Source organism: Rattus rattus, chromosome 4, assembly GCF_011064425.1.
Source record: "Rattus rattus isolate New Zealand chromosome 4, Rrattus_CSIRO_v1, whole genome shotgun sequence".
Lineage (NCBI taxonomy): Eukaryota > Metazoa > Chordata > Mammalia > Rodentia > Muridae > Rattus > Rattus rattus.
The window spans coordinates 22,773,688-22,800,327 of record NC_046157.1 but is presented as its reverse complement, the minus strand read 5'-3'; the positions used below and the strand labels follow the sequence as shown (position 1 = coordinate 22,800,327).

Below are 26,640 nucleotides of genomic sequence, written 5' to 3'. Positions count from 1 at the left end.
CATGGGCAATGGTTATTGCAGAAACTCATAATTGGTTGAACTGCTGAGAATCAATGACTGTTGCCACGCATGGTGGCCCAATGCTTAGCATCAAATAGAAGGGCATAATCATGTATTTATATCACCCCCCCACCAAGGCTCAGAGGAACTCAAAACCTACTTTTATGTGGTAAAAGGTTAATAGTCTCATAATTTCATTTGACCTTCATTGGAGATAAGGAAACAAACTATTATTTTGTTTTACCTTTATTTATTAATAGTAACAAAAATCAGAAATAACAAAAACCAGTTAAATGAAATATGGAAGCATAGTAAATACAAACGCATCTTCATAACCACATGGGCAATAGAAATCTGTTGAAACTGTTTTCTGAAGTTTAACTGTTTAGGTCATTGGCGTCACCAAGGCATTCAGAGTGCTCACATGGACTTCGTTGCCGGCGGACGAGCCTGCTTCCCAAGACTGACAGTAGCATCCAGAGCCCTGGCATATGCAAAGACCTCCCTGGGTCCTAGATCTTGAGTGACACCGACGTTAACAAAACCAAACCAAACCACAGAGCAAGCCCAGGGAGCCTGCAGTCTTGGCCTAAAGGTTTCTAGAGGACGCTAGGAACTGAAGTAGATGCTATCCTGCTTGTTGGCCCCATGCAAACCTCAACCCAAGTCTTCCCAAACCAGGTTACTTAGCTTTTCATGAATGGTTCAAGGGTCACAGGAATCTGTGGTGGTTCAGACAACAGCTGCCCTAGTTACACAGAAGCAGCAGAACTTGAGAGGAATGTGGCTAGCTCTTGGGTGTTCAGTGTTAGAGGGTGGGATAGTCTTGGTTGGAAGCAATGTTCTAAAGGAGACTGACCAACAGACCCTGTTGCTACTTGAACGAACTGATATACCTGTCCTCTCCCATCATGTCCAAGAACGAGCAAAGCCTTTGATGAAGGCATTGCTGCTGTGAGCTCTCCAAGGCACTCGGAGAAGGAGTTTGAAATCCTGACTGCAGAAGCGGGGCTCAGAGCTTTTGAAGGGGATGGTGCAGAGCGCTCAGGAAAGCAGAGTCGTCTCCGTTCAGGTGCGAACGGGGTACACTCTTTAGGAGGACTTCCACTTCCATCTCAACATCCCGTACTTGCTATGCAGGAAAACCTCCATAGTTTATTCGAATGGTCTACAGTTTGAACTTTGCAAATGAGATAAGGTTTTGATTTTTTTTTTTTGTTACGTCCAATGCACATAAAACAGGACAACAAAGGGGCTTGAGTATTGCCTAAACCACAAACTACCATTGATTAAATCTCAAGATGCCTCCTTATCAGTTCACTAAGGAAACGGACACCCAGAAATAGGAGCGGCTAGGACCGCAGTGACTCGCTCTGCCCGTTAGCCACAGATGACGGCAGGCTGCCACGGCCTGGGCTTCCGTCCTTGGAACTTCTCACAAGAAACGAAACCAAATTAACTCTTTGGATCTCAACTGTCTATGAAGATGCTTTGTCCCCATGGATTCTGTCTGAGGGACCTCTTGTGCTTTGTGGCACCCAGCCGATCATCTGGGAGCCATGGGTGGGGGTGCGGTAGCTCTGGACTGCGTTCAGTCTAGGATGTGGCAGGGCAAGGGGGCATCTGTGCTAGAGTTCCCTGTGCCTGGAGAAACACCCAAACCCCTTTCACCTCCACTTCTGAAATGGTAAGACTAATGAAAAAAAAAAATAATCACAAAAGCGTAATATCTAGTCAAAAGATGAAATATTAAAATACAACAATAATATAACGGTAATAACTGAGGAATGAAGTCAGCTTGCAAAAAAGAAAAAGTGTTTTACAGAGAAAAAGCACCTTTGGTAAAAAAAAAAAAAAAAAAAAAGAAGGGAAATGTATTTAAAATTTTGGTTAGGTCTCCATGGCGCTTGAAGTCCGTTAAGTATTTGCATCATTCAAACCCACTCTTCAGGAAACTCCAAGTCTGAGGGACACAGCTAACTAATGGGGCGACTGTGTATGCAGGTGACTGTGGGGACCAAAAGGAGAAGCAGATTTGCTGCAGATCTGGGATGATGACAGTGGTGACAAGGGTCAAAGCAGCAGGGTTCCTCCCCACCAAGCTCCCCCTATTTCCTCCAGCAGGGCCAGCTCAGTGGTCCCCCTAACATCACATGCTTTTCCTGTCGTATCCTCACAGCTGACCCCAGAAAGGTTTCATTCAGACCTGCCTCTGCTCCTCTGCCAACCGGATACTCGCCTCCTGCCCCAAGGTGCCCTTTAGTGTCTCTTAAAGCATTCCTAGAAGTGAAGGTTGTGGCCTGCCTGCCCTGGCTAGCCAGCCACCCTCACTTCCTTTATTGCAAAACAAACAGAATAAGATTTGCTGCCGTACAAGCAAATACTGGTGATTCGGTGATTGCCACAGACGCTGTATACTGGACTTAGCGCTGAAGAGGAGGTGCTGGGTTCCAGATGAGGTGCTACGTGCCTCTTCTTAGATCTCTTTGGTATTCACCTTCTTGGTCTTTTCTGCTGTTCCCTTTGAGATGTAAAGGAATATAATCAATAGGAAGACATTAAAAGGTTGGTTGTGTATCCAGGTCCCCAGACTTTCAGAGCATCAATGGACATGTGCTATGTTAGAATTTAGTTGCTTACATGTGTGTTTCCTCCTTGAGTGATACACATGAGGGGCAGTCTACAGAATCACCAGCTGACCCTTATGATCATCTAAGAATCAGATATTACTGTCCTGGTTTTAAGGACAAAAGGGTACTTAAGGGAAGGAGTTCTGAACCCAAACCCCACAGATGTACTAAAAACAATAGGTCCCAGAGGCGCACTTGTCTGGTCCTGAACTTGGCTATTCAACCTTCCTATTGTCCTTGGGAATATTTTGAAATCTACATCTTAACACCTTCAACTATAACAAGAGAGCACTACAATACCAGATCTTACAACAGGGCCTGACACGTTCTTCTAAAGATGTTCAGACAGCCAACAAGGGCTTAGCACCACTAGCCATTACAGGGGTGCAACTGGAAACACCACCAGACACCACTACATCCAGATGGTGGGATGAAATAAAGAACAGTAGTAACACACGTTGGCCTGGGTGTAAAGAAAACGGAGACCTGTTGGGGAGGATGTACAACGGATGGTGTTTGGAAAGCAGTCTGGCAACCCCCTAGGGCTTAAACACAGATCTATCTTATGGTGTAGTTTCCATTCCTAAATATGTAGGGGGAGTGAAAACATATGTTCACACAGGAACTTGTACAATAACGTTCACACCGGCATCCTCCATCAGAGTCAGGAGTCACCTAAATACCCATCACATATTGAATACATACACAAACGATCACACATATAGAATGGCACTCACATGGAGAGGGATGAAGCAGTTTCATACAAAGGGCATGAGCCTGCAGAGCATTATGCTAAGTGGAAGGAGTCAGGCAGAAGAGGGTCATTGTATATAACGTACCCAGACCAGGCACCCTGTAATGCCTAATGGTGCTAAGCCCTTGTTAGCTATTCGTACATCCTTGGTGGAACGTGTCAGGCCCTGTTGTAAGACCTGGTGTTGTAGTGCTCTCTTGTTACAGCTGAAGATGTTAAGATGTTGACTTCAGAATATTCCCAAGGACAATAGGAAGGTTGAATAGCCAAGTTCAAGCCCAGACAAGTGCACCTCTGGGACCCATTGCTTTTGATACATCTGTGGGGTCTGGATTCAGAGTCAGGAAATAGATTGGTAATTGTCAGAGGCAGAGGACAAGGAAAATGAGGAGCAATCTCTAATGTGCATGGGTTTTTCTGGGGAGGTTAAAATTCTCTGGAATTAGACAGTGGGGAGGAGCTGACAAACTTAGGAATACCCTGAAAGCCACCCACTCACACAGTTGCTTATTTAATTTCATTAATTATTATATAGTATTACTGCATAATATTAATTTCATTAATTCATTTATTTATGGTTTCTCTTTGAGATAGGGTTTCTCTGTGTAATCCTGGCTGCCCTGGAACATACTCTGTAGACCAGGCTGGCCTTGAACTCAGAGATCCACCTGCCTCTCCCTCCCCTCCCCTAGAGGACTTGGATTAAAGGTATGTGCCACCACCGCCTGGCCAAAATTGCATATTTGAAAGGGGTAAATTTTACGACATATGAATTCTACTTCAATTTAAAAACTGCACCAGGGAACTGCTGACAACCATGGCTGGGATCTATGAGACACAGTTGGCATTCCATGTCCAGCTGCCTCGCACTGAACGTTTCTTGAGTGAACACCAGCTTGACATCTCACTGCCTACCTACACCTGCCTCTCTGCCTCGGGGTTTCTCTGATCTTAGGAGTCTATTCTGCTCACACATGTTGGAGGACAGAAATGTGAAGAACCATTTCCTAGTAGCAGCTCTCAGCTGATGGCTGATAGAAGGTTTTCTAGAGATACCCCAGCCCCTCTTATCACAGTAACTCCTTCAGGGAAGGGTCTATATCACAGTTTAATGGTATAGGTGAGATGGCATCATCCACGATCTCCTGTGTTAAATGGAGCGAGTTTCCCTCATCTCCTGGGGGGCACTACACAGCTTCTCGGTGGTGTTAAGAGTCTGGTTTGAACCAGCACTGTAATTGCCACTCACCTGGTGCTTCTGGAGTTCCTGGGCATATCTCGTCATCTCCTCCTCTGTGTGGGTCTGGACCCCCTTCTGATTCTTTCCTGTAAGAAGAATCAAAGTTCAGAGCAGGGGGGCTGTGCTAAGTCAGAGAAGACACTACCCATAGACTGTCCATTTACCCTGTGGAGGGAGAGTTGAACTGCCCACCTTTCTCTGAGTTTTACAACATCCACGATCATAGAATCAAGGAATCTACCCTAATTCTTTGGCTTCTGTTCCTGTGTTCCTGTTCTTTTCTTTTTTTTTTTTTTTTAAGTTGGGGCCCAACCCCGGGCCCTTGCCTTCCTTGGCAAACCCCCCACCCCTTGGCTAAATCCCCCACCCCTCTTTCTTTCTTTAATAATGCACACCCGTAAGATACGCTAGTCCTACAGAAAAATAATGGCAACAACGGGGTTCCCGACTCAGGAGGCTCCTCTGCGGCCATGATTCTCAGCCATTCTCACACCCACACAGTGTCCCAGAGAACATCAGCAAACATGATTTCTGGCTCGGGGTGTAGTCCACTGGCAGAGTGCTTGCCCAGTGTGCAAACCATGTCCCCACCCCCACGTTCAATTCCCTAGAACTACAATACAAAGAGAAATTAAATTCAAATCGCCGGGCTTTCACCTGCTGGAAATTTGATATAATTGATTGGGGTGAGAGGTAGCTGGGTACCCGAGTTTTTACTTTTTTGAAGAGTTCTCTAGGTCGTTCCGTATACCTGGGGTTGATCACTACAACATCACTAATAAATATTTCTCAAGTAAGACTATAAGAAAAAAAAAAAAACAGTAAAATGGAACAAAACAAAAAAAACCCCAAACAAATGACCAAACGAAAAACAAATCCTTCACAGATCTTCAAGATGTTCTTTTGGTAGATTACAATCTAGAAGGTTTGGAAGGGAGCCTGGGACTCCATTTACTGGACACGATATTCACCATTAGGAAACAGTAGGCATGGATAGTCAGTCCCTCCCTCACAGCCACTTCTCATGGCCCTGGCTCCTTTGGGCATTATCTCAATACCCCTGTTTGTTTGTATCTTTGAGATTTGTGATCTAAGTTGGTTCTGCTAATTTTCTGGTACTAGCCTCTTCAATTCCCTCTCATATCACACAGCCTGCACACCAAGGTGTATTGAGGCTCCATAGACTACTTTCTGGGAGGAGGGCATGTAGCTCTCAGTGTGGCTGTAGCAGGATTAAGTTGGTTAGGATGCAAAGACCGTGGTAGAGCGCCGGCACGCAATTCTCACAGATGAGTGTTTTCTGTCATGATGATTATTTCAGTTTCATATTTCTCTCTCATCTGAGGCCTCTGGAGTGATTTTCACACCTGACCCACCTGGAACAAACGCCTTACACCCAGTGCTCTGCCGGGGAGCTTTGGGTTACTTCCAGTCCCTGGCCTTTCTTTTCCTCATCATACCCCTGTCACCTTCTCTCATTCAAGTCACAGTGACGCTCCCTCCTCTGCACTAAGCAAGCTCACCATCACAGGTCATCGCTGTGCAGACCCAGTGTCCACAGGAACAGACACAGCGATTGCAGTCCACCTCGGTCTCAGCTCCATCTGCATAGGTTTCGTCCTCCAGGGCGCACTCTGTTGGACCATAAACAAAGACAACAGTTGGGACATGAGATTTGAATGGGGTGGTGCCTTTGATACAGTCTGGGCACTTACATGTCCCCTTTCTCAGACAAGGATGGCCTCGTCTCTCACGGGCAAATGTCCTATAAGTTTTTGGCCTCAACCTCATCATGGAGAGGATGGGTTGGTGACAGCCCAGTTTCATGGACGAGGGCTAGATCAGTTATCTCTGGAGAGGTCTACCAGTCTTTCCTTCCCTGCATGCGTCCATCCCCAACAACACTCAGTTTCTAGATTGGACATACTCTTCTCAGGAGGGTTGAAGGATGGGTTGAGGCACTTGAGGAACTCTTGGAAGCTGAGTTTCCAGTCAGCGTTCTCATCAGACAGTTCAATGAGGGCATCAACACAGAGGCCTCTGAAACAAAACACGGGAGAAACACCATCAGCAGGGCCTTGGCTTCTCCCCTAAGAAAGGAAGCCAGCATCAGGCCCACAGACACCTGGAGCCCCAGGCAAGATGACTACACTGAAAATGCTTCTCTCCCCTTTGGCCTGTCATACTGTGACCCAGTAACCTCCTATAACCTATAACCTCCAACCTTCAGCTTATCAAGCTGGGTTCCAGATCACTTAAGCTGTTCATATGCTTCCCCAGTGACAACTAAAGTCTTGTGAATAGTTTTGTCCGCCTTGATTAACAAATGCTCCCACCGTTTGCACACCTTCCTCTAGTGTAGACTGTCATCTGTGGTATGACTAGTAAGTCAACCATTCCAGAAGAGCGATGACATCAGAAGAGAGGTGACATCAGAAGAGAGGTGACAGACGGCATGAAAAGGAATATAGGACTGGAAAGAATGTAGTGGGTTGGTCTGGTGCTGCTTGCATTCAAAATGTTTGATATTGGACCCCAAGATCTGGTTAGCCCTGATACGGAGATCCGCACATACGCCAGCTTTTGCTGTGTAAACCTTGTCTCCCAGGTTATCCCTGATTGGTTAATAAAGATGCCTACAACCTGGGCTGGGCAGGAGAGGGAAGTGGAGCCAAGGTCCACAGGCTTGGGGTTGCAGGAGAGATGAGAAAGAAGAGGAGGAAGAAGGAAGAAAGTTGCCATGGGTAGTTGGATGGTGAGTGTGAGGGTCGGCCTGTTGGAGTAGAATTGGCCCAGGCAGAACATGGCAAGTGATATCTTGGGGATATTAACAGTGAAATAGATAACATAGCATAGAGGGCTGATATCTGCCCAGCTCTAGTTTATTTTATTTTATTTTATTTTTTAGGTTATTATAAATCTAAAGGCTCTGTGTCTTTTATTTGGGAACTATATGGTAGAAACCCCTAATATATTTAAAGACAACAAGGGGGTGTAGCAACCCCCAAAATAATATTTATGCCAACAAGACAAGGATCAACACACCCTTCTAGAGAGTTCTTTCAGGAGTTTTATTGAGCCTCCTCAGCTCTATCACCCGCCTCTGTTGCCTAAGATGGGCCTTGGCTCAGACACTTTCTACTCAAATGTCCTTGAGTTAATTATTCAATCTTTCTGAGTTTATTTTCCATAAGGTCAAGGACTATGGCTCGGAAGAGTCACAAAAGCTGCACTTTGAACTTGTGAACAGAAGAGAGGCGCCTTCCCCATGTTTAACTCTTACTGAGGTACCAGCTCCATACCCGGAAGCTTTGTCTATTAATACAATATGAAGACAACACTAGAAGAAAGAAGACACTCATAACAGTTAGAGGACTCTACACCAAACAGCTCAGATCACCTTAAACACCAGGAGTGGAAAGACTTCAGGTCTACAAATAGAGAACACATCAACACAGTTCCTTTGGGGGGTAGAACACCCAGAAGCAGCGTAGGCACGATATGACCTTGATAATTTATTTAAAAATTACTTTTTCCTTGTAAGTTCTGACCCCAAACAGTAACTGCTTGACCAGATATCAATGTTGCTTTAAATCCCAGTTTTGTAATGTTCCTTTGCTGGTGGAAGGGGTTCGAATCCCGCCCCCTCTCAGGCAACCGTCCCCGGGGACCATATGGCCAAGCGCCCACTCCTTACCTGAGCAGTTTGTTGTTCTCCTGATCGGGGTAAGCGGTGATGTTGACGGCTGTTTCATTCTGCTCCACGAATTTCAGGAATTCGCTGGAGTCCAGGTGAGAGTCACCATTATCAAAGCTCTAGAGAGAGACGAAGAGATCTCTCAGGAAAGCCCCAGTTTTATCGGTGCAGCCTCTGGCCTGACCTCTCAGTTAATCTTACACTTAACACACTCCAACCCTACCCTAGCTTGGCCAAAAGGCACCATAGTAGCAATGGACCAGATCACTGGGTGCCCAAACTAGGAAGCAGAACTCTAAGATGAGCATGTGACAGTATCTGGAGAGAAGCCATGGAGCGAGGGGTTCTTTTAGTATGGATCCTGCTCAGGAGGGCGGCCCGAACAGATGTCTGACCCAGTCCCTGACACTGTGCTGTAGACCTGGGTTCAGGCCATTGGTAAAGTCACTGTCTCACACTCCAGTGAACACAGAGCAGGGCGTGGCATTATAAGCAGTAACTTAGGGTGTGGGCAGTGAAGTCCTGGGTGTCTGATTCTAACGGGCTGCTCGAGGGCAGCTGCAGCAGTAGATTACTGGGAAGTGATCTCCCGCGCTCCCTTTGGGATGCACAGAAGTCTGTCTTGCTATTTAAGACCAGCCTCCCTTCCCCTGCACCCTACACTGGGCCCCGGTGCAGACGTGTGCACAGGTCCTCAGGCTACACCGTGCAGGAAGATGACCTGTGGATACCCTAAGGACACAGCTGAACAAGGAGTGATGAGGTCAAGCATTATTCCCTCCGCTACACTGAGACGTCAGCCATCGGCAACTATTCAAGATGGCTAGGTCCTAGCAACAAGAGGAAGCATCAGTCCGAAGGTTTAGATCTAATTCCATGTTGGATGCTCTCCTAACTAGGTCCAGTGGAAAGCCCCCACCCCCCCATTCCCCACACTTTCTGAAGGCTGCGCTGGGAAGTGATCAGCATCTCCATGTTACTTTCAAGTTGGCTCCTTACACCGTGGAAGAGAATCTGGAAGAAATGTCTGCCCAGACTCCTGAGTAACGTAAAACAGCCATCTTCTCTCCTCTCATGGCTGCCATGTGTCCCATGCTGTAAAGTTTCCATGGCATATACAGTGAGGGGAATACATGAAGCAACCATTAAGCCTTTGCTTAGAACCTGCTTCTCACTCTTGTCCTGATTCTCAGGAACATATCTTAGATATTCTTTAGGCACTCACTGTACACTTGCCCTGTACGCAATAATTCACTTGTGGGATTTTGATTAATTAAGGAATCAATAAGCTTGATTGGGGAGCATTCTGAGGACCAAAGGACTTTCCTGAGGACAACTAGAACAAACCCTGTCACACAGAGTGAGCGAAGAGAAAGCAATGGTCCTGCAGTGGCTGTACAGTTCCTGACTGAGCGATCCTGACCTGGTACTTCACCAGTGGCTGCACAGCCATGGACAGGGCGCTCTGGACCTGGTACTTACAGTCCAGTGGGCTCTTAAAAGTCAGTGCTTTACCTAAGTCTGAGAACTGAGAGTCATTGGTGCCAATGTCTAATTACCTACACTTCAACTATCCGAGAACCAGAACGCAGGCCTAGAGCTAAAGGGCACCCCAGCTCTTGGCAGTCTCATCACAGAAGTCTGGTACCTGCCCAGAAATAGCATTAAACCCAGTGGCATTTCAATCCCTGGCCAGAATCCAGCATGATTCACGCAACTAACCAGTCGCAAAGGCCCGATACTATCTGCAGCTCTATTTCTGAGACAGCAACATTCCCCTTTTTGGTTTTATGAGTATAGAAAGGAGGAAGGTGAGTACTTTGAGACCCGTGCTTGGGAACCATCCTTGTGTGTTGACAGAGCGTTCGGAGGAGCGGTAGGAAGGCTGGCTCCAGTTTCAGTCCCAGTCTCCCATCTAGTGCCACGAGGTGTGAACAGCATGGCGACGAAAAGACTCTCCCTACCAGCCGCCCTTTTCCTTCTGCTCTGTGTTCATCAAAGAAATGGTGTCTGCAGGAGAAAGGCAAGTGTGGGCCTTACTCGAATTCTGATTAGTTTTGCCATTCGACTATCTGCTGTGAGGAAAGCCAGCTGGGATAAAGAACTAAAGCTCTGAGACATTACATCTTTCACCTACAGGCAGCTGTGGACCTGGTAGGGCGGCATCTTCCTCAGATGTCTTAGAAGAGGAACTTTGTGTTTGTGAGCCGTGAGCAGGCTTTCTGAGTACAGTACTCCAGAGAAAAGCTGCTTTCCCAAGAGGCCGTGCTCGGATGGCGCTAGGAGCCTCCAAGAGTGTTACTGCTTGGGGAGATGGAGATGTAGCGGGCGGCCCTGTGGCCCACGTACTTGGCAATCAGATTTAATAACAGGTATCAGAAGTGCCTGAGGCCAGGTGCCATCTACAATTGGGTACGAGATCCCAAGTGGCCTCTTGGAAACTGTCATGTGCCCAACAGCTTCATGTTGTAAGGACAGGATAGAGAGACTACGTACAATAAACCATGCAGACACTGCTCATTTGGTTTCAAGAAAAAAAATCTTCTTAAAAAATTAAAATTATGTTTATTTACTATTTACGTTTGTATGTATGTATATATGTGTGTATGTATGTATGTGTGTATATATGTGTGAATGTGGGGGGTCATGACGTAACATGTATGCGAAAAACCAAGGACAATTTGTAAGAGTGATTTTCCTTTTTCACCATGTGAATCCTGGGAATTGAGTGCAGGCTATCAGGCTTGTCAGGCAACCACCCCAAATCATCTTCTTGACACTGCTTTCTGCTCCTGTCCAACTCTCCTGCTCAGTGAAGTAATGTGGGTTTCTGTAGAGGACCTGCCCATGTCTTTGGCAATGGCCAAGACACTGCCTGCGGACAGTGGGAAGAACTATGCTTTCTCTCCAGTGTAATATCAAAACCTAGGAACCCAGAGTTTAATTTCTGTTACAGTAGACAAAACTTCTACCTGATCATGTAGGAGATGCCTTAAATCAGCAGTTCTCAACCCGTGGGTCATGACCCCTTTGGGATTACCCAAGACGGTAGATACATTACAATTCATAACAGTAGCAAAATTACAGTTATGAAGTAGGAATGAAATTAATTTTATGGTTGGGGTCACTACAACACAAGGAACTGTATTAAAGGGTCATGCATTAGGAAGGTGGAGAACCACTGCCTTAAATGGCCAAATATCTATTTCAACCCAAACCAGTGTCTCTTCATCCGTGGGCATGCATGATTAAGAATGCACAGGCTAGGCTGGAATGAAACATACTTGGGAGAGGGGAGCCCAAGAGCTTCCAGGAAGTCCCGTGGATGTGTACTCTCAGTTCTCTCTGACTGGTTGTTGGGACAGCAGGCTTTGTGAACAGGCACTGGAGTGAGCACCTACAGCAATGACCTCATTGTGTGCATCCGGAAAGCATATAATGTTCGGTGCCCCTATGGGCATGTAGTACCTGAATGTGTGGCTGAGTACAGGGGCGTCTGTGTGTCGGAAAATATTGCAGGCGTGTGTCTATGCTCTTGCCACATAAACTAGTAGAGTGCCCGTAACCATTTCTTCCAACGGTTTCTGTGTGTGATGCACCACAACCCCCACCAAACGTAAGTTTCTCACTCATTCCTCCTTCAAAATCACTATCTGTCTGGGCCCCCAATAGAACAGTGTCTTCTATGGTAGACATATGGTAATACAGTAGACAGCCACATTATGAGGGTTAGGAATATTTCTAGACCCAAATATTCCTTGTCTCTTCTCGGATGAAGAAGCGTGAAGGCCAAGTTAGTGATGTGGAGAGATGGCAATCTGGTCAGGAAGGACGCTGAAGTCTGGTGTGGCTGAACCAGGTGCTCTGTACTAGCTTTTGTCACACAGGCAGGAGAGAGCTTGGCCACACTTCCCATGGCAGCTCCTCAAGACTTTGGTGGTTTCAAGTGCTCAAGGGGAACGAACAACACATTGATGTTGGATCCCAAAGGTTAACTGTTGTCTGCCCACCGATCAGGCAGGTCACAAGGCACCTTTCACAGCTCTGTAACATCACTGGTGAAGAGGACACACTCAGGGACCCTAAGGTGCCCCTGGTCTCCTGGCGGTCACAAAAGGGGAAGATGGCGTCCTCCTTTCCCTAGGACTGAACACGGTTGGCCTCAGCTCTGCTTACCTTAAAGTACTTGTCTAGGATCTCACTGTAGTTACTGCCTTTAGAGAACCAGCCATCTGGAATGATCTCGGCTTCCAGCCACTGGATGATCCGACGCCGGAGCTCATCACGGTTAGCTTGATAGCAGACAACTGCGGGGAGGAGAGGGACGTGAGGTGGGTGTGAGGAGGCGAACCCTGGGGTCATCAGCAGCCCCTGCCTGCAGCCTCGTGCCACTCAGTCCTATCCAGTCTTCAAAGCACCCAGGGAGGCAGGACTACTGCACTGGAGGACAGAAACGTTGTCTACCCCAGGAGTCACACTCACATGTGTCAAACAGCAATAACGAGCAGGCTGGGGGCTGCATATTTACCTCAAGATTCATAACAGTAACAAAGTTGCAGCTAGGAAGTAGCAACAAAAATAACGATATGGTTGGGGGGTCACCATGGCAGGAGGAACTGTATCAAAGGGTCGCAGTACCAAGTTGAAGACCATTGGAGTAGAAACTTGAAACAGAGGAGTTGTTACTTAAGAAACAAAGAAGGGAGAGAATTAAAGGATGTTTTCATGAATGCCAGGGAACAAAGGAGGAAAGTGATCATTCATTAAAGAAACTCTCTCGGTTCTGAGGTAAGCTGTAGGTATTAGCACATCAGTAAATGAAAACATCGCAATCGTTCATGTTGCTGGATTGCCGCCCTTCTCCCATCTCACCGACTGAGCCTTAAACTTAATCCCATCACCCTTCATTATAAACAACAGAAAATGGGGCCATGGAAGGGCCATGTCTCAGCCCTGCTCTGGGCAGCTGTTACAAGTCAGAGAGCATCGGATGGGAGTGGAGTGGGTGGAGAGAGCTCTGGCCAAAGGAGATTCCTGGAAGACAGCATATGCCAGGCCTTGAGGAGGGCACAGGGACAGGGGATAGGTATCTGTGCCCCTTCCCCTCTGCCTTTCCTACTGTGTGATTTAGGGGAAGGGACTTAATTCTCTGAGCCTTTATACCTTAACTCTAAGGCAATCGCAGTGAGACCCACAAGGTCCCTGTGAGGTCTGGGACTATAAACCATGTTGAGATTTTAATATATTTTTTTTTAAAAGATTTATTCATTTATTATATATAAGTCCACTGTAACTGTCTTCAAATACACCAGACGAGGGCATCAGATCTCTTTACAGATGGTTGTGAGCCACCATGTGGTTGCTGGGAATTGAACTCAGGACCTCTGGAAGAGCAGTCGGGGCTCTTAACCACTGAGCCATCTCTCCAGCCCTATATTTTTAATAGAAAGTTCTGGCAGTCTCCATACTGGGATTCCCAACTATCCTCTTTCAAAAAGAGACATTGAAATCAGTGTCTTCTGATTTCAATGTGTCCATGATATGAACATGTCTCACAAGGCCCTGAAGGAAGGGCTCACTGGCTGTCCCTACAGTGAGGTCAGCAAAAATGTAGAACAGCCGACATTCAGACCCAAACAGACTGGTATACTCCACGACAAATGAACATCCTAAAAATGCAGTTTCATGGTTTTACTGTGCTGTGTTGTGCCCAGACCAGATCTGGATCAAAAGTCATCTGACTCACAGATGACCTTGGCAGCTCAATGGGACTTGTGGCCGACATGATGCTTCTTCCATGAAGTCTCCACCCTAAGACGCACACATACCGCAGAAAGGTCAGGCACTTACCGGGGCTGGCGGATGGACTCACAGACTTCTTTTCTGCAGGACGAAAGACATTGTGTAATGCAAAGAGAAGAATAACAGAAAATGTCTGTTTCTTGGATTGAAACTGCAACGTCTTGCAACCTTGTCATTGTTTTACCTTACTTAAATTCTCCTTCCTTCCTTCCTTCCTTCCTTCCTTCCTTCCTTCCTTCCTCCCCTTCCTTCCTTCCTTCCTCTCCCTCCTTCCTTTCTTCCTTCTTCTCTCTTCCCTCCTTCCTCCCCCTCCCTCCCTCTCTCCCTCCCTCTTTCCTTCCTTAAGGTTTATTTTATGTGATGTGTATGGGTGTTTTGCCTGCATGTATGTCTGTGTGCCAATATGCTTGCTTTGTGCGGGTTGGAAGAGAGCATTGCATCCCCTGGAACTGGAGATGGTTCCTAGATGCCATGTGGGTGCTGGGTGGGAACTGAACTTGGGTCCTCTGAGCGAGGAGTCAGCACTCTTAATGACTGAGCCATCTCTCCAGTCTCCTGCCTTAAATCCCGATCTTTTCTTTCTTGTAGGGTCTAAGGACGGGGATCCTTCCTGCCTGTGGAAAGCGGATTGCCCGTCTCGATTTATATTCCTTCCTGCTGGGTTGAGCAGTTCCTGGGGTTTTGAGACTCATGTGGAGATTAATTCTGCACAGTTCTGTGATGAACTTTTTGCCATGTGATCATGTATTCTGCAAGATGTACAAGTGCTAAGGACAAAGAGAACACCGCCCTCATCCCCTTTCTCTTTCTTACAAGGCCCCTTTCCCTTTTTCCTTAGAGAGCTTTCATAGGAAACTTTTTACAACTTAGAAATAAACACTAAAATCACTTTTCAAAGCATCCCCTTTTCTTCCTGGGACTTCAGCTATCGGGCTGAAAGTTAGAACAGTGCAGTTCCTGTGGAGATGGAGCAAAGGCTTCTTTACTTAATCTCCTGCTGTTTTAGGATGAGGTGCTAAATGGTGTCCACCCTCTCTGCTCCCTCCCCACACCTCAGAGGGGCTCAGAAGGCAGGTCAGCTACTGAAGCAAAGTGACTTAGAACTGTGATAGGAAAACCATATACTATCACCATACAACAACCCTACATTTCTTGTAAGACTAAGTCCCCCCCCCCAACACTCTTTCCCCTCCTTCTTGCCTCAAGAAGAAACAAGAGAAAGAAAGAAGATCCACCAGGGCTGTCCCAGGCACTCCCCAGCTCCGGGTAGCTTGGACTTGGTGAAATGGTGCCAGGCCACACTGCTCTGCTTTCTGTCCCTGCCTCCCCGCTATAAGACCCGCCAGTCAGTGATGACAGTATGCCTTACCTTTGCAGTGCCCATCATAATCAACCTGGATCTTGGATCCAGTGAGGCAGGCGTCTCTGTGAAGTTCACAATGGTTGAGGTAGGTCTTGCCGTTACTGCCACACACAGGCCTCTTGTGAGGTTTGCATTGCTGAAACAGACCGGCAGGAGGGTGTTTGTGTAGCCGGGGTGGCTATGTGCACTCACATGAGCAGCCGGCCATCTTGTCAGGTGACCACCTGACAGACTACCATCAGAGACGGAGCCTGTACAACACCAGAGCCCAGGGAACCCCAGCTCTGGTCATCAGTGACTCTACTTGACACAGCAGACACTCTACTACCCCAAGTTCTCCATGTCCGTCTGTCTATCCTGGTCCAGCCTGAGTGCACAAACACCCCGCTGCGGCTGGAATAGTTGTACTGCACGGATTCCCCCAATGCAACAGTATGAAGTTACCAGGGCTCCTCCCTCAGCAACAGAACGAAGGCCTTTGCAAAAGGGATTCCACAGAGCATTTGTGCCTTTGGCCCTTCTGTCTTTTCCTCCTGAGAATACAGTGTTCAAACGTTCATTTGCAAGTAGAGGCCAGGCCCTCACTAGACAATAAATGAATTAGCTTGGATCTTGTACCTCACAGCCTTTAAAACCGTGAGAAGTATACAAGTCTATGATTTAGAAAAGTGCTCAGCACTTTGTTATAGAAACAGAAACAGACTAATCCTACACTCCATGACACGAAACAGCCAGAGCTGGGAGCGTGAAAACTCTCTCTCTCTCTCTCTCTCTCTCTCTCTCTCTCTCTCTCTCTCTCTCTCTCTCTCTCTCTCTCCCCTCCCTCCTCTCTCTCTCCCTCTCTCTCTCTCTCTTTCTCTCCCTTCCCCCCCTCTCTCTCTCTCACACACACCCCTGATTCTTCCAGGGCCTAATTACAAGGACTTCTTCTCTGTAGTATTTGGGAGACATTCAGCTTTTGTCCTAATTTCACAACTGGTGTTGTAAGGCTGACAGAAAGGGTGAAAGACTACAGGAAATCATTATGGACAGAAATATGGGATAAAGTTCATTCAGCTTGTAGACAGATCAGAGTTACTCGAGGTATGAAGAAACAAAAAAACAAATGAAAAAAAAAAAAAAAAAAAAAAACCAAAACAGATATACAAAGAACCAGACTCCTGAGCCAGAAGTGCCTCAGACCCCTCCAAACCAAGAATGGCGGACTGCATTTATTCAGTCAGCTTTTATACTGGTGCTCACCCTGTTTTCCGTGCTAGGCAAAACCAACATGGGTTTATCTTCACAGCAACTCCTGGGGATTGTGTTTGCTTAGAATCACACATTTACCATGGACAAGCTGAGACTAGAAGTCAGATTTTAGTCTAATTTACGCTACCACATGGTGGTCAGCACCCTTCTAATGCAGACCTCCAGGGTGAAGGGATCCTAATGGGATGAGGTTCGAGGCTTTGTGGGTTGCCCCGATGCTGTTTGTATTTGATGCTAATTACACTGGCCCAAGACTGAATCCCATATTCAGGTGACTTCATCCGAACTTTCTCTCCATTTTAACTTGTGAGAGCCGGTGATTGGGCAGGGGAAGGGAAGGTGGAGCTGAAGAGTTGGAGAGGGAGAGGAGGGGGAGTAGAGAGGAAGAGGAGGGGGAAGGAAGACGGAGTTGAAGCACGTGACCTGGAGAAACCGAAGCACGTGACCTGGAGAAACCGCAAGTTAGAAGGGCTCTCATAGCCAGGGGAATGGAGTAGTGTAGTGGTCGATACAATCTAGCTGTGAGCTTGTATTCATATTAACTGAGTTGTGTTTTCTTTGGCCGGGCTGATTTGGCTTGGAGAGTTTACCGCAACAAGGTTTCAAGTTGGCACATTTTTCCCTTCAGGTGCAGTGAATCAGGATCTAGCCCGTTTCCAGGATACAGGGCAGCTCGAGAGAAGGGGGGAAAGAAAAGCCCAAGGCCAGTGTATTTACATTCACACTAAGAATGAAAATTTATTAGTCTTGATTATTTCTCAAAGGCTCATCTTGCCTTTCAAATGCCATTCAAAAATAAAACTTCAAAGCCAACATTCTGTCTGATAATTTAAGAATTTGCATATCCTTTAACCCAGTAGGCCCCCAGTGGCCATAAATTCTAAGAAATAAAGGGTATTTGTAAAATGATCCTATTGTTGTGATGGTAAACAACCCAGAGAACCTCTTAAATATCCATCTCTAAGGAAATGAATGAATAAATTTACATCTCTAAATATTACTCTGTTGTTTAAAAATGAGCTTAAAAAAACCACTATGTTGATCTGGGTGGCTGCCACAGCCCACCGAAAACACTGCAAAGTAAATTGCATAGACCTATATGTGGAAATAGTATTTTGTATAAAATTGGGGAAACTCAAGTTTAGAAAAGTTGCTAATGCCAATTACCTAAGACTGAGGACTGAGAGTCATTAGTGGCAATGTCTAATTACCTACACTATTTAACACATAAACAATTGGTGACTTTTTAATTTAAAGAAAAAAATGTAATGCCATACCTATTTTCATGTTTTGCAGTACAGTTCACGTATTAAGTAACACTGTCATGGAGTGACTTCATAGAGTTTTTTTTTTTTTTTTTTTTTTTTTTTTTTTTTGGTTCTTTTTTTCGGAGCTGGGGACAGAACACAGGGGCCTTGCTTCCTAGGCAAGCGGCTCTACCACTGAGCTAAATCCCAACCCCGACTTCATAGAGTTTTAAGTGGAAGGAGCCATTCACTCTTATGGAGTCTCTCCTCAGAACACTTAAAGTCACTTTTTCAAAGTGGTCAGTGTGATGAATACACTTGTGACTAGTCATGGTGCCGCCTTGTTACTCCAGCGGTCAGTGAGTGGAGTTAGAGAGAGGGTTCAACTACCACAACCACTACCTCAGAGGAAGGACATGTGTTGGATTCACATATTAAGCTAAACAGTCCTTGATACAGCACGAAAACAAATAAAACCAAACTCAGAAGGGAAAAGAGACAGATGGGAAACTAGACAAAACTTTCAATGTTTATTCTTTCATGACTCATGCGTCCTTTTGCAGATTCCTTCCTTCTCACAGATGACCTCATCGCAATACCTTTCCTCTCTCAGCCTCATTTTACCCACCCGAACCCCTCTCTGTGTTATATGTGTGGTCTAGGATCCACCTAGGAGAGAGAACATGTGTTTTGTTTTTCTTTCTGAGTTTGAATCGCCTCACTTAATAGTACACCTTCTAGGTCCATCTGTTTTCCTACAAATTTCATTTTTCTTTAAAGATAAATAATATTTCTTTTTATATAATTAAAAAAGTTATTTTATGTATATGAGTACGCTGTAGCTGTCTTCAGACACACCAGAAGAGGGCATCGGATCTCATTACAGATGTGAGCCACCATGTGGTTGCTGGGAATTGAACTCAGGACCTCTGGAAGAGCAGTCAGGGCTCTTAACCGCTGAGCCATCTCTCCCGCCCTGACTATTTCATTGTCTACATGTACCACATTTTCATCATCCATTCATATGCTGGTTGACAACCAGACTGCTTCTACTTCCTTGCTAACCTCATTTCCCCCCCTTTTTTCTTTTTTGGTGTGCCCGTGAGTATAGAGGCCAATGATCCACATGGCGTTTGTTGTCCTTGGTTGTTCTCGGTATAATTTTTCGAGATAGAGTCCTCACTATGTCTGGAGCTCATGATTTGGCTAGAATGGCTGGACAATGAACTCCATGAATTTGCTTCTGCTCCCCCTGTACTGTGGTCACAGGCTCCTGCCACACCAGGCACCTGTGTAAGTCCTGAGGCTCTGATTGTAGCAAGCACATTTCCTATTGAGCTAGTTCTCAGGCCCCCTACACAGTCACCACCCTCCATGTCTGACATCAGGACTCACCTCAATGCAGAGGCACGTCGGCTCCCCCTTCTCCGTGACGGCGCATTCCCGGCCAGCTCCACAAAACACATTGGCGCAGATCTTGGATTTGCTTCTTGGTTCCTCCTAAAACACAGATCGTAAAGGAAGCCATGTTACTGAGATGAGCCCACCACAGGATGAGCCAGTGGTGGTAATGACCTTTCGGGCTTCGGGCCCTCATGTGCCAAATGTTATCCTCTAACTTTTAGCACCAAACTCACAGGCACTCTTCTGACTCGGGTTCAGGCACTGACAATTGTTCCCCTGCAAGCAAACCAGGAGTGTCTTCCTTGCATTCTTCCTCATTTAAAATAAATACGTATTGAGCATTTATGATAAAGCTAGCACTATGCTAGGGGCTAGAGATACACAGGGAAATCTCTGATCTCAGGAACTCGGTGACTCCCAGGGAGGGACACATATATGGGAAGGCAACACTGGGTACAGATGTGTACGAGAGAATGGGACGGCACTTTCTGAAGACTCCACACCTTAACTGACTCTTTGAGGATGAGAAGTCTAAGCTAGGAAGAAATGAAGATACTGGAGACACATCCAGACATCTTGACACCAAGGTGGTCCCAGCAGTACCATCTCAAAGGGATATGCACGTGGATATGCTATCATGATATTCAGCCACTGTCTGTGTGCCCGGGCTACAAGATGAAGAGGACCAAAGCCACCCCAAAGAGAGAAGAATGGCCCTCCAGCATCTTGCTGGTCAGGCTTCCTGTCCAGACAGATGTTACAGAACCACTCTGTGGTAGCAGTGGACAAACAGTGACAGAGATTCTCCTGGGTCCTTTGCTCTACTAGGGCAAGGACAGGCTGAAACGCCCAAGGCCTCCAGGCCTAAGACTACTGGGCTGGAGCTGGTTACAAAACAAAGACTGAAGAAGCTTAGGAATGACTGGGGTAATGGCAAAGTCCTTGTTTCCAGCCCATGCCCACTGTGTATCTAAAGAACTCATACCTACAAGGCTTACTGTAACAATAAATTCTTTAAACAGTACAAACACAGCACACACACACACACACACACACACACACACACACACACACACACACACACACACACACACACACACACACACACACACACACACACACACACACAAAGAAGAAGCCTGAGAGAGAAGATGGGTCCAAAATAGCTGCTCTGCTGCCACCTGGAGGCTGCTCTGCAAACTCCAGGTTATTCTCGATTCCCATAAGCCCCCGTGCCTGCTATGCAGTGCTCTCATTGGTCTAGAACTCATTTGCATACTCAGAGCTCATTGGCTTACATGCTGTTGCTAAACAATTTTTTAAAAAATGTTGCTAAGGAGACTTCAAAAAAAGCTGGCAGACAGTGAAGAAAAGAGGAAGTAATTCCCAGAAGGTTGGAGGATGGATTTAGAGCTCTGTTTCCTAAACAGAGAGGGGGAATAAAATTGAGCAAACCCTTCAAGGGGGCCCTCCCTCTTGTCAGATCTGTGCCTCCGAGAGCAAAAAGCAGAGCTAGAAGGGAAGAGAGAGAGAGATTGCCGATTGTTGTAAAAGACAACTCCAGTGGCCTCTTCACCTCACTTGATCTGAGCACTTTAACCCCTGGGCCCATCACAGGAGCTTGAGACACACAAATGCACACAAAACTGAGCGTGGGCTTATGTCTGCGTTCAAGGAAAAACTCAAAATGTTCCCAGCGTGTGTGTATTTAACTTGTCCCTCTGATCCTTCAAACCATGCATTTCCTCATCTGTGGAGCAGGAATAGATGGGATGCGGGGGTAGGGGTGGGGATAGGGGGGGACGGTAGTGTGATCAATGGGAAGACCTGACAATGCTGCCGGCAGAAGACACCGCGGCATTCAGAGCTTCATCCTGTCATGTGCATGCATATTGTTTATTTATTGGTGTGTGGTGTATGGGAGGGGCACACCTGTCAGGGCATGCGTGTGGAGGTCAGAGCAACCTCTGTGTGTGTGTGTGTGTGTGTGTGTGTGTGTGTGTGTGTGTGTGTGTGTGTGTGTGTCTTTCCATCGGGTGAGTTCCAGGGATTGAACCCTGGTCTTCAAGCTTGGCCACAACTGGCTTTACCCAATGAGCTATCCCCCTTCTACCGTCTACTTTGGTAAATATTACAAATAAACACTGTTATGTAGAGTCTGAATTCGACACAGGTCATTTGCGGAAGTAGTTCTCAGACATACATTTGGAGAAGAATGTTTCTGGTGCCCTAACAACTAATACTTGAAGAGGGCAATTAACATTTGAATGCGTTCACACCCAGAATTTCACCTTATTGAATGGCTAGCCCGATAAGAGCATGCATATTATTATTAGCTCCATTCTACAAATGAGCGATTTGAGGCTCCACAAGGTCAAATAATTTGCCTAAGTTACCCAATCTAAAAAAATGAGAGACACCTCTATTCAGCCCACAGGTAACTAAGCACCCATTTATAAGCTTCCATCTAAGTGACCTACTATAGCCGATGCTACTTGACCTTTATAGAAGTTCCTAATTCCTTATGTCATATCATCCCTAGTTTACAGGCAAGGAAGCTGGCCGTAGAGGCCCAGTGACAAAAAGAGGTAGAGTTTGATGTTCCTTCAACCAGAGGCAACGATTCCTCTATGTTTGGTTTATTCTTACAGCCATAGGCATTAAGGTTAGGGAAATTATAGTGGGGATATGGATGGTATAATAGCAAGTGTAAGGAGACAATTTTGACTGCATTAAGTGTTTAGATCCCATACGCAACCCTCACATCCAACTCTCTTCTTTATTTGCCACGAGTAAGATATTCTCGTGCAACCTCTTTCCTCGGGTGCAAACATAAACACATCGAAGGTTGGAACCGTCTTGAGAATGAACTGAGTCACGCTGTGTGCTGTCTAAAACAGGAAGTGGCTGTCGCTACAGGGCGTGATTTATTTTCAGTTTTTCCCTCCGAAATGCTGTCACCGTCACCTTGGACTGCCATGTCCCCATTCTTTCCTGCCTCAATGACAGTGGAAAGGTACCACCAGGGCAGAACTGACAGGACGGGAAATGCAAAGTGCCCAGCAACCCCTGGAGGGCCTTTCATGGAACACAGAGATGGAGGAGCCTCTGGTTACACAGGCGTTCTCTTTGCAGGTGATATATCTGTCAATAGGTGGCAATCTCTCTCTTCGTCTCACACAGCCCTGAGCCGCAATGCAGAAGAACTTTCCTGGCTGCCGCAGCTCTGCCGGGCTCTGTCCTTTCAGTGAGAAGTGCAGGAGGGAGGGAGAGGAGGATAGACCCGCCAGGGACACGGGCAGAAGGATCTGCCAGTCTGGGAAGTCTATCTCATCTGTGGCGCTCAAAGCCATTCCCCTCCGCACTCAAAGAGAGTATGTTGGATTGCCGAGGTCAAGGTCAACAATGAAGGTTACTTCCTCTACAGAAGCATTTCTTTGTGTCATTCGAAGTCGGCCATTAAGTCCCAACATCTTTGGGAACCAAAGTATTGGAGCCGTTCCTACGACTGCTGGAAAGTCCCTTAGAGTCATAGGTGGGCTTCTGTGGAGTGGCTGGTTCTGGCCAGAAAGTCGAAGGCAGTAACCTAGTCAGGGGTTGCAAAGCCCAAGGCTGTGGGCTGGCATACTGAGGCTAACTCACACCGGTGTGAGATGCTACAGACATCTGTCCTCGCCATTTCTGTTCCGGTGCTGACATTTTCAGGTGCATGTAACAAAGGCAGGGGTGTTTGAGATTCAGAAAACTGCATGGCAGCACCAGTGACAGGCAAGTCAGGAAAGGGACACAAGTTGACCTGGTCTCCACAGTCCCTTCTCAAGTAAGGCCAAGGGAGGGCGCTGCAGGCAGAGCGGTCAGCTGCAAGGCCTGGCCCAGGGATGGCATGCAATTCTTTCAAATGAAGTAGAGATGTTCACACTGTTATCGGTCAAGCTTTTTGGGAAAGACAACCACATTGGCCTGTGCACGGTCTCCATACAAGTTCTCAGGCATGTCCATTCTTATAAAAGTGTGAGCAGACACTTAGATCTGAATGCACTCAGGATGGACTAGGTATTAACAGGGGCTGTGTTCTTGAAGTATGAAACCACACGGAGACGTAGCTTTAAAAGCCAACAGAACACCTGCATGATGGACGGCACAGGGGAGACAGGTATGGAAAGGTGGGGTTCATAACAAGAATACTGTCTAAAACAAAAAACAAAAAACAAACCCAGGGTCTGGAGAGATGGCTCAGTGGTTAAGAGCACTGACTGCTCTCCCAGAGGTCCTGAGTTCAATTCCCAGCAACCACATGGTGGCTCACAACCATCTGTAATGGGATCAGATGCCCTCTTCTGATATCTGAAGACAGCTACAGTGTACTCATATAAATATAAAAAAGAAAAAACAAACCCAATACTACAAAACAAAGCAAAAGACCCCAAGCAACAACAGTTTAAATAAACAAATAAACAACTCAACAAAATATTTGCCACGATTTTAGCGAGGGTTGCTATTGCTGTGATGAAACACCATGACCACGTGCAACTCGGAGAGGAAAGGGTTCAATTGGCTTCCACTTCTACATCTCTGTTCATCTTCAAAGGTCAGGACAGGAACTCACGCAGGGCAGGAACCTGAAGGCAGGAACTGATACAGAGGCCATGGAAGGGTGCTGCTTTCTGGTCTGTTTTCTTATAGAACCCAGAACCACCAGCCACAGGCGTCTGTGTGAAGATATGCTGTGAATGCCTACGGATGCCAGAAGAGGGTACTGGGTCTCCTGGAGCTAGAGTTGCAGATGGTTATGAAGCAGCACACATGGGTTCTGGGATCTGAACTTTGGTCCTCTGGAAGTCCTTGGAGCAAATGTTCTTAAGTACTCTTTGCAATTTTGGTGGGTTAGTTTTTCTCTTAGTCAGGGTTTCTATTCCTGCACAAACATCATGACCAAGAAGCAAGTTGGGGAGGAAAGGGTTTATTCAGCTTACACTCCCATGTTGCTGTTCATCACCAAAGGAAGTCAGGACTGGAACTCAAGCAGGGCAGGAAGCAGGAGCTGATGCAGAGGCCATGGAGGGATGTTACTTACTGGCTTGCTTCCCCTGGTTTGCTCAGTCTGCTCTCTTATAGAACCCAAGACCACCAGCCCAGGGATGGCACCACCCACAATGGGCTGGGTCCTCCCCCCTTGAGCACTAGTTGAGAAAATGCCTTACAGCTGGGTCTCATGAAGGCATTTCCATAACTGAGGCTCCTTTCTCTGTGATAACTCCAGCTTATGTCAAGTTGACACACAAAACCAGCCAGTACAATTTTCTCGTCTGTTTTGTTTTGTTTTTTTGGCTCTCTAACAGGAGCTTGACGTGAAGCTCTTCCAGATTTGAGACCCTGGCATGCTGATTGCCCCTAGGATGACATTATGCCCGGCCCTGGCCTCCAGCTTTCAACTCCAGTCTCGTTCCAATAAACCATTCTATCTCTCTACAAACCAAAGCCAAGGAATAGATCATCTTCAGCCCAAGGTTTTACAGACCGGCAATTAGTTTTTGTGCATGCAAATTAAAAAAGGAAGTTATTTGCAAAAAACAGGAGAGGCGATCCTGTGCCTGGGTCTCTGGGCTGAACAGCGCAAAATATACACCGAAAGGTTTCTAAAAAGCCTTGTAAAGTGAAACAATTTCTGCAAAACATAGGTTCTGGCAAGGATGGACGTGCATAAGCAGAGCTAATCATGACAGCTTGATGCAGCGTCATTTGGAACTGGGTGAGCACTGTTTTCTCTGTTCTCGCCCCCACCCCACCCCTTCCCTCCTCTCACTCTGTCCTGCTTATGCCAAGATGGATATGCAGCCCTCTCTGCCACTGCTTCATAGTAGAGCAGCTTTGTTGAATGAAAATGGCTTCCCTTGCTTTGCCAGAATTAGCCACGGAAACTTCATGAGACTATCAGGGCCTCTCAGATGCTCTCCCTGAGTGCGCGTTCATAAAAAAAAGCTGGAGAATTTGCAGGAGAAAATGAAACCTCCTCCAGCTGCTGAAATCTAGCTGGAGCATCTGTCACATGACCCACGCAGTCTCTGCACTTCTGCCTTGGAAAAGAACGTGCAAGCGCACCATAGACAGGAAAAGACAAGGAAAGGGGAGAGACAGTCTAGAGCGGTTGGTCTGATTTGCTTGGCAGTACACAAAGACATTTGTGCCAGCCCCACACTTAAATGTCCTTTGCCTGCGTGTGTTCCCAGCCAATGCCTTACCTCAAGTTTAACAGACCAGGGTCACATGTGGATTTCAGGAGGCCTAAAGCTTGAACGTTTGGGGCAGGGCTCTACAAGAACAGCTGTGAATGCAAGATGGAGCCCAGGGAGGGTTCTGGGCGGGAATAGTAAGTGAAAGCAAGGAAACAGATGCTTCATTAGCATCCAGGTTCCCTCCAACTCTCCATTTGCAACATTGTTTCTGTCTTACAGGGATCTTTCTAATAATGGCTTTGGGCCTTTTGTTTGTCTGTCTGTTAGAGCTGGGTGCACCTACGGTTTTTCTCAAGCAAGTGGCTTGCATACTTTGGCTCCCCACAGACCCTCTCAGAGAACAGTTTTCACATTAAATGCCATTCGGGCGGGAATTCCAAGTTTCAGTTATACAAGATGAGAAGTTTCTGCAGACTATGGTATTTTGTGAACTATACTGTAACGGCTGTTTTTAATTTGCCAGAATGGGGGAGGGGAACTTAACTCTTCTCAGGGCGCGCACACAATAGTCTATTACTTAGAGGTAACAGATGTATTAATTCATTTGGTTGTATATGAATAAAAAACAAGGTTTTTGTTGGCTTGCTTGTTTGTTTGTCTCTCTCAAACACATAATTTTTTTGTGTAACAGTCAAAGCTTAGACTGCCTGGTGAAACTTCTAGCATTTATCCATTTGAAATTAGCCTTGTAGATCTGCACAAGGGATTCATTCTCCATTCTTCAGCCTTCAGCCCAAAGTCTGTCCACTTCAATAGCCAACGTAGAGCATAGACATAATTCTCCAGGCTTCTTCGAATAAGGGAAGTAAATCACTTAAACGTACTTGAACGTAGATCTGGTGGATGCCACAGTAACTACAGAATGGTGACAGCACATGCCTGCCATCCCAGCACTGGGGAGGAAGAGGCAAGCAGATCAATGTGAGTTCTAGACCAGGCAGGGCTACACAGAGAGTTGTGCCAGCCAAGGCTATATCATGAGGACCCAGATGGCTATGGTGGTGAGCACACCTGTACTT

The 26,640-nt window shown here is 46.5% G+C and overlaps 1 protein-coding gene across 1 annotated transcript in view; it reads right to left on the bottom strand.

The window, feature by feature from the left end:
• Positions 1 to 230: 230 nt before the first annotated feature.
• Fstl1 (follistatin like 1) overlaps positions 231 to 26,640 on the bottom strand; it is a 53,266-nt gene continuing 26,856 nt past the window's right edge. Inside the window, exons 3-11 of the mRNA XM_032900188.1 lie at positions 19,380 to 19,484; positions 15,493 to 15,622; positions 14,172 to 14,204; positions 12,498 to 12,628; positions 8,322 to 8,440; positions 6,552 to 6,664; positions 6,148 to 6,258; positions 4,634 to 4,710; positions 231 to 2,521 (exon numbers count right to left, since the gene is read on the bottom strand). Of these exons, the coding sequence (XP_032756079.1) occupies positions 2,477 to 2,521; positions 4,634 to 4,710; positions 6,148 to 6,258; positions 6,552 to 6,664; positions 8,322 to 8,440; positions 12,498 to 12,628; positions 14,172 to 14,204; positions 15,493 to 15,622; positions 19,380 to 19,484 (864 nt within the window). The 3' untranslated portion in view covers positions 231 to 2,476. The remainder of the gene's footprint in view (positions 2,522 to 4,633; positions 4,711 to 6,147; positions 6,259 to 6,551; positions 6,665 to 8,321; positions 8,441 to 12,497; positions 12,629 to 14,171; positions 14,205 to 15,492; positions 15,623 to 19,379; positions 19,485 to 26,640) is intronic.